The sequence below is a fragment of the Arachis stenosperma genome, chromosome 5 (genome assembly GCF_014773155.1).
Source record: "Arachis stenosperma cultivar V10309 chromosome 5, arast.V10309.gnm1.PFL2, whole genome shotgun sequence".
Classification (NCBI taxonomy): domain Eukaryota; kingdom Viridiplantae; phylum Streptophyta; class Magnoliopsida; order Fabales; family Fabaceae; genus Arachis; species Arachis stenosperma.
In genome coordinates, this window is record NC_080381.1 from 28,468,930 (window position 1) to 28,476,953 (window position 8,024).

At 34.3% G+C, this 8,024-nt stretch overlaps 1 protein-coding gene across 4 annotated transcripts; it reads right to left on the reverse strand.

Moving 5' to 3' along the window:
- Nucleotides 1-323: 323 nt before the first annotated feature.
- Nucleotides 324-7,658, reverse strand: LOC130981734 (uncharacterized). Of its 4 annotated transcripts, XR_009087022.1 has the most exons (8): nucleotides 7,484-7,658; nucleotides 5,326-7,386; nucleotides 4,610-4,811; nucleotides 4,319-4,509; nucleotides 3,934-4,239; nucleotides 3,457-3,653; nucleotides 2,457-2,517; nucleotides 324-1,835 (listed from the first exon to the last, which is right to left on the reverse strand). XR_009087022.1 is itself a non-coding variant. In XM_057905392.1 (5 exons), exons 2-5 carry the CDS (start codon nucleotides 7,358-7,360, stop codon nucleotides 4,202-4,204), a joined length of 2,466 nt encoding a protein of 821 aa, XP_057761375.1. In that variant the 5' UTR covers nucleotides 7,361-7,407; nucleotides 7,534-7,658; the 3' UTR covers nucleotides 3,786-4,201. The 4 variants fall into 4 exon arrangements, 3 of the variants coding, with proteins under 3 accessions (XP_057761375.1, XP_057761376.1, XP_057761374.1); XM_057905392.1 differs by lacking the exons at nucleotides 324-1,835; nucleotides 2,457-2,517; nucleotides 3,457-3,653 and having other exon boundaries at nucleotides 3,786-4,239; nucleotides 5,326-7,407; nucleotides 7,534-7,658; XM_057905393.1 differs by lacking the exons at nucleotides 324-1,835; nucleotides 2,457-2,517; nucleotides 3,457-3,653 and having other exon boundaries at nucleotides 3,786-4,239; nucleotides 6,130-7,386.
- Between the last annotated feature and the right edge of the window lie 366 nt (nucleotides 7,659-8,024).

An 8,024-nucleotide genomic window follows, 5' to 3' on the forward strand; every position in this document is an offset into this window, starting at 1 on the left:
AAAGAAAAAATATTACCAAATAAAAGAATAATTGGTAAAAAAATAAAATTCTCTTCTAACATACATAACTTTTACCATAAATAAGTTATGAAATATAGAAATAGGTAAAATAAAAAAATAAAATTGTGTTTTTCAATAAATTAAAAAATATTCATTAGCATATAATTGATAGTAGACATATAACTATTATTAGACAATAAATTGCAAAGAAATATTAATAGACTTATTATATTTGATATTAAAATACAAAAAGAAATATAAACAATAAATAAAAGGGAAAAGCTCTACATCCATGTAAAAAATACATGAATGTTATCCAAGTAACTTCCTCCACACACACGTTTCCTCACCCCACAGTCGTTTGTTATACACGTGCCTCATATAACGTATTGCATTTTCCTTCTTCTTCTTCTTCTTCTTCAACCTAATAAAATTCGTCGTTCTCTTCTGTTCGCGTTTTTCTTCTCTGCTCGCATTATTCATTATTGATCTGCATTGAATTCAACGTGATAAGCTCTGTCATTCTTCTTCTTTGATCTACAATTTTGAATGGAAACAATGAATGATTCAACTTCAAATCAGTTGAATGAGGTTATTACGTTGAGATAACTAGGGAATGATTGTTGCATGCTATCACAATAATCTTAAACATTGAACAAAGTAAAAGGAGGCCACTGAACCGAACAACATTCATTTGGTGAACCGAAATCACAAAGACCACCGAACCGAACAATGTACATGTGGTGAATAAATAGTGATCAACTTTCAATCAACAAGAATAGTATTTCTCCTCCTCCTCTTCTTTCTTCTTCTTCTTCAACCTAATAAAATTCGTCGTTTTTCTCTGTTCGCGTTTTTCTTCTCTGCTCGCATTCTTCATTATTGATCTGCATTGAATTCAATGTAATAAGCTCCGTCGTTCTTCTTCTTCTTCGATCTACACTTCTGAATGGAAACAATGAATAATTCAACTTCAAATCAATTGAATGGGGTTATTACGTTGAGACAGCTAGGGAATGATTACTGTATGCTATCACAATAATCTTAAACATTGAACAAAGTAAAAGGAGGCCACCGAACCGAACAACATTCATTTGGTAAACCAAAATCACAAAGGCCACCAAACCGAACAATGTACATGTGGTGAATGAATGGTAATCAACTTTCAATCAACAAGAATAGTATTTCTCCTCATTTTCCTCCTCCTCCTCCTTCTTTCAAATTTGCACTCGTAGGTTCTTCTTCTTCAATTCAGTAGATAGTATAACTAGGACTTTGAAATTAGTTGTTACTTTGTTCAGTACTTCTTTTGCATGGAAAAATACTATTTTTGTTGATTGAAAGTTGATCACCATTTATTCACCACATGTACATTGTTCGGTTTAGTGACCTTTGTGATTTCGGTTCACCAAATGAATGTTGTTCGGTTCGATGACCTCCTTTTACTTTGTTCAATGTTTAAGATTATTGTGATGCGTTTCGGAAGAATAATCCAAATCGCAGTCATTCAACTGATTTTGAAGTTGATTCATTCATTGTTTCAATTCAAAAGTCCAGATCGAAAAAGAAAACGAAGAAGAAGAATCACAAAGCTAATTACGTTGAAATCAATCCAGATCCATAACGAAAAACGCGAGTAGAGAAAAAGAAGAACAATAAAGAAAACTCGAACAGAGAAAAACGGTGAAGCCTATAACGTAAGCAGAGAAGAAGAAGAAGTAACATTTTTTCATAATGAGTGGGTGCGTGTTTTCACTCTCATTAATGCGCGTGACTCTATTTGGGATTGGGCCAACTTGGTTACATGGATGTGTAGCGCGCTCCTAAATAAAAATCTGAAATTGAAAATCAAAGGAAAAAATAAAGAGAAATTTTTGATAAACAACTCAAACATCAACATGTCAATAAATTAAATCAAATAATATATATTTAAATTAATTAAATTAAATAATTGATATAATAAATTAATTATAATCATTTGACTCAATAAAGCAAGTTAAATAAATACAAATATCTTATAAATCATGTAAAAATTATAACACTTTTAAAAATTATTAATCAAAATACATAAATAAATAGATCAAAACAACATTTAAGATATTAAGACGTTGACAAAAATAACAAAAAATGAAAATAGAAAAGTTATAAAAGATTTAAAAGTTTGACAAAAATAAGAAAATAACTCATTGTGAAATAATTCCATTTTTGTGAATTGAATTATGTGACATTATGTAAGGTGGTCACGTTAACATTTGTGTTTAGCACGTTAGTCCTTTTAGTCAACAAATCTTTCATATGTAAGGTGGCCACTAATCCTAATGAAATTCAAATGCACTCGGTAGAAGCTAATAGATGTGACAACATGGAAGGAGCAAGTATTACATAATCACGAGTGTCAATGTGCCATGTTTTCAGCCAACCAAAGTAACCAACAAAAACGGTACTATTCTAGTTACCTATGTAAGTTCTGAGATGTCGAATATCAGTTCAATTTGTCCTAAGAAACCATACTAAGATCTGCATGAATGCACAAACAAAAAAAGGAAAAATTTCCAAGAAAATTAGAGAACTTACTGAGAAAGGAAAGGGAAGTTATGAAAAGTGAGGAGGCTAAGAAATTCTTATACCATTTTAATAGTTGGGTCTTGGCTTTGCTAGAATAAATAATAAAAGGAAAATATATAAAAAATAAATAAAACAAATAAAAGTAAAATATATTTTTTGTCCCTGAAGTTTGGCAAAATTTTTAAAAATATCCGTAAGTTTTATTTGTTTTAATTTGGTCTCAAAATTTTCAATTTGCATAAAATATACTCCTAACAGCTAAATTATCAAAAAAATTAAGACCAATCCAATAATAATACTTGACAATTATGTTTGATTTGCTTGTATTGAAAGTTGTTCTTCTATAATTAAATTGGTCTTAAATTTTTTGAAAAATTAGCCGGCAAGAATATATTTGATGTCAATCGAAAACTTTTGAGATAAAATTGAAACAAAATAAAATTTAGAAATTTTTTAAACTTTTACCAAACTTTAGAGATAAAAAGTATACTTTACCAGTTTGTATAAACTCTCAACCGAATAAGAAATAAAACCAAGAAACACACTGATTCACATATGTTCATTATGTTTACCCTGAATTTAAGGCAAAACTCAAGAACCACGGGAACTAAGGAACCACATAAAGAATAGGACCCAAAAGTCACCTATATCGTTCACAATTAACTCGATCAGCATTCTAACTCTACTTTATATTCCATCACCATCAACCTAAACTAACCAACAATCCCATTGGTTCCTTCAATTTTGCCTCATTCCAAAGTCCAAACACATTCAGCTCACAATAAACATCACAGTAATGAGCAATAAACCTTAGCCCGCATGAAACATGAAATTTATAGATGATTTTTCTAAGAGTAGTTTACAGGATGAAGATGAAGATTAAAGGAGTACCTGAGAATGAGGATGACAAGAAAGCAGGAAGTCTTCGTCGATGGCAGCAAAATGGCGTAGATAAAATGGAAGCATTCTCTTTAGTAAAGACTTGAATGCAAAAAGCACAAAATAGACTTTCCGGAAGTAGCTTTCCTCATGGCAAGGACACAGTTCGATTCTGAGCGCATTCAATCTATGAATAAGTCTCTCAATGGCTACAATTGTTGGGCATGGGACATGTCAAAATCAACAATTATTTTTTTTATAAAGAGACCAAAAGAATATTATAGTGTTGAATTGAACTAAAGCACTTGTCCCCTAAGATTGTGATTCACAAACAACAACTATAAGCAAAAACAAAACCGAGAGACATTTCGACAATTGCAAACAGCCAAACATATCAATTCACAAGATGAACAATCTTAGCCAAAACACATTCAAGATCCACTAGCTCGTTCTGTTACACTTAAGAGTTCAAGTTTGTAAGAGTTGTACCCTAAATTGGAGTGACACATGCTGCAAAACTACCAAAGACATATAGGCAACTGTACAAGAAGTAACAGATCTAACAAGAATTGGGACATCCTCCTCTTCCCAAAAAGTCCACCTAGCAATTAGCCACTAGCATCAGGAAAACAACTGGAAAATGTAAACAATACGCATTTTCTGTGCTGGGCAATAACGAGGATCATCCACTATCTATTGTCCCTCATCAGCATGGATTCTACAGACCAAAACAATGGCTCTCTGGATCATCCACTATCTATTTCCCATAATTGAAAATTTCATGATCATCAAACCCTGCAAACAGATGGAAACATGTTAATTAATGGCATTGTCTAGCAAGCAGTTTCCACATCCATTAAAATACACAATTTACCTTCGCCCAATTCTTCAGCTTCATCATTTGACGGCCTTATGAGCATCGAGTTAACAGAAGGGTCAAGTACCATCCAATATGAGCTCCCATTCTCTTCAAAGAGTAAATCACTTGGCCTGATCCACTCCTCAACCATGCCAATGCTATTGAAAGATAACGGATCACTCAAATTTTGTTCTTTGCTAGTGAGCCTGAAAGAAAATTAAACAGGATATTAGTCTACAATCTATCTAAACTTTTTCTTCGAAAAAATAAAATAAAATCTATTAGTCTACAATGGTCCAAGCTCACATTTGTCTTAATTGTAAGTTGTGCTGAACAAAGGCAAGATCGCTAATATGTTGGCTTACTATAAAATTCCCCGAATTCACTTTTTGTTCGAAAGACATCTGGTTTCTCTTGTACATTGGCAAACTGCATGTCTGACTGAGAATACGAATTGATAAACGGGATAAGTTGGGGCAGCCTCCTCCATATGTTGACCACCATTCAGCTATAAATGAAACACATATTCTTAATGAAAAACAAAGAAACAAACAGAAAAGAAAAAATAAAAGGGAATTCTCACAAAGGGTCATGAGAGAAAGGAAATACTCAAATAGGATAAGTGGCATAATTGTTAGTGTGATAATTCTAGGCCAGTCATATAAACATTATCTCCACCTTTTTTACAGGATTTCAGAATTATGCTGGCAGTCACTCTATGATGTAAACAAGCTTACAACCACAAGGTCAATGGGGAGGTCGACACAGAAAATTTCTCTCTCAGCTCATATCAGTTAGATCGGTTTACTTGTCACAGCATAAGCATTTTATGCAAAAGAGAAGGCAGATATTTCCCCGTTCAGTTTCTCAGTTTTCTACATCTATGCATCATAACTATTTTGAGTAGTGTCTCAAAAGATTTAATTTTTTTCCTATTAAAAGTTATTGAAAGTAGAAGTTAAAACACAACTTGGTTAGTGAACATATATTCCTATCTAAGAGAATAGGTTATTAACCCTTACTAGGAAGCAGATTATTTCTAGCTCTGATTGCCATCTTTCTCCCGAAATCTCCAGCAGCAGTCTTGTATAAGGTTATCTCCTTGACAATTTTATCTTGGATTCTTGTATCAGGAACTAATCTCTCTATACAATCAAACAACCTTGAGAGAATCTCACTTTGCATATCCCCATGAATACTATAGAAGAACTTTGGATTAAGGTAGAAGCCAGCAGCATGAAGGGGATGATTCCACAACCTTTCCCATCTGTTATGTATAATATTCCAGTACACCATATAATCCTCCCTCTTAACAAGTGCTTTCTTAATAGCTTCTTTTGCCCGGTAAATTCCAGCATAAATGTATCCCATTGCAGGTTTCAACTCACTAGTAGCTATTCTCAGGACCCCCAAGAGAGGAGCTGTTAGACGAACGATCATTTGACATGAGGACCAAAAAACTTTATCACTCAGGATATCTAACATTTCCAAACCTTCTGCTTTCTTTGAGTATGGACAATCCATCCACTCTTGAGATGTGATCATGGTCTGTAACTTGTGTTTGAGATCAACAAATCGTTTTATTGTGGAAAAGTTTGTTGACAAGTGTGAGAATGCAGGATCAACAATATCAGTCCCTAAAGTATACCTTCTAACCATACTCAAGACTGCACTACAATTGTAGACAAATCTAGTTATAGATCTAGCTTGTTCAATCACAATACTAATCCACTCAATATTTCCAAAATCTTCAAATATAAGATCAATGCAATAAGCTGCTGAAGGGCTCCAAAAAAGGGTAGGAAAAGTATCAGTTAGCCACTTACCAGCAACAGCATATAGTTCTTCACCTGGTGTAATCACTTGCAGCACATGTCCAACTCCAATTTCTTCTACTACTTGTCTTATCAACTCATAACACTTTGCAGGAACAAAAATCTCGGTCGAGTCAAAGGTTTTCAAACAGATTATTCCATCGGGAAAACAGGCAAAAAAATTTAGCAGCACTCTACCGGCTTCTGTAGTCAACTGATCAACCAAGATAGAACAGCCTGTCCTCCCCCATTTCAACCTGCACCTCTCTACATCATTCTTCATTTCTTCCACAGAGTATTTCAGGACCCAACCGCGGAGTTCATGCTGCGAGGGACACTCAAATCCCGAACCCCTTGAAGAAATTGCCTCCACCATCTGTTTAAAATAGACTGAGTTCACAGCATCAAAAGGTGCACCAACATAATACAAAAACTGACCTATTGCTGTCTTAATGTCATTGTCAAACCCTTTGGGACCCAAAGCATTTTTCTCCACCGCAAGAACAGCTTCAGAATCAGCATCAATATCTGTAGAGTGCATCGGTGTTGAGTTCTTCGTCATTTCTACATTTATACTCATTACTCCACCAGCAACCACTAATTCATGATTCTCAAACACCTGATTTGAAACCATGGTCTCTTCTTCTTCAGCCTTCTGCTTCTTCCTCTTCTTCGTTGCTGCATTTTTACTCATCCCCTCACCAACATGAGCATCCACTACATTTATACTAATTCCCTCACCAGCAACCACTAACTCATGATTCTCAAACACCTGATTTGAAACCATGGTCTCTTCTTCTTCAGCCTTCTGCTTCTTCCTCTTCTTCGTTGCAGCATTTTTACTCATCCCCTCACCAACATGAGCATCCACTACCTCATCATTCTCATCCACCTGATTTGAAACCAAGGGCATGATCTCTTCCTCAATCTTCTGCTTCTTCTGCTGCTTCTGCTGCTTCTGCTTCTTCCCTTTCTTAATCTTCTTCGTCTCACTATCTTCCAAGCTCTGCTGCATATGAAACGTAACATCCTTGGGAACAAGACTGCAAATGGATCCATTGCCCTTCCTACAAGCAAGATGTTCCTTAACCCTATAAATGCCACCACCATTGAACAACTTCTTGCAATATATGCACTTCAGTTGCTCCTTCTTCCCATTCTTAAACATCTGAACATGCTTCCATGCAGGATCACGTTTCATGGGTGTAACTGGAACCTCCTCAAGGTTTATAATTGAACTCATTTGAATTAACCTCAAAACCCCTCCAACTAAAACCTCAACAACATGCACTGTGTCACAAAATTGAAACTAGACCTACTTGTAAGTTCGAATTCTATTTAATAACAAATGATAAAAAGAGTTCACCTGTACGATTTGGATGCTAGAATTGGGAATACGAGGGAAAAAGAACAAACCCGGGTTAGCGTCAGCGTCAGCGTCGTAACGAGTTCTTTGACTTCTTTCTGTTCGAACTTCAAAGAGGGAAGAGAAGAGAGAAGAGAACCGTGGACATGTAACCGGATGGACCGGTTAGGGCAAAGAGAGGGATGTATGAAAGGAGGATGTATGACTATGAATTGAATCGGCAAGGTTCCAAAGGTTAAAGGTTATCCGGGTCGGTTTGTTTCTGAGTGACTCAGTGGAAAAAAAAAAACCGAAAGGGAAAAAATCATATTGCTGCAATAGCTTTATTGGAAAACAAAAAATGCTAATATTTCAACTATTAATAAATATTATTCAATTTACTCTTTTTTTTAATATATTATTATATGATTATTTATTTTTTATAAAAATTAAATTGTGAAATATATAATAAATTTTTTATTTTATTTATTTTAAATTTATAAACAAAAATTTAATAATCATTTGATCTCGTTTTACTTTTTTTCCCTTTTTCTTCCTAAAT

Bases quoted from the DNA above. Each gene is read 5' to 3' on its own strand.
- LOC130981734 (XM_057905392.1), bottom strand. From the start codon at position 7,360: ATGAGTTCAATTATAAACCTTGAGGAGGTTCCAGTTACACCCATGAAA. The intron at 4,812-5,325 runs GTAAGGGTTAAT...TTTCATTTATAG, and splicing joins TAGAAATAATCTGCTTCCTA to CTGAATGGTGGTCAACATAT. The intron at 4,240-4,318 runs GTAAATTGTGTA...ATCTGTTTGCAG, and splicing joins AGCTGAAGAATTGGGCGAAG to GGTTTGATGATCATGAAATT.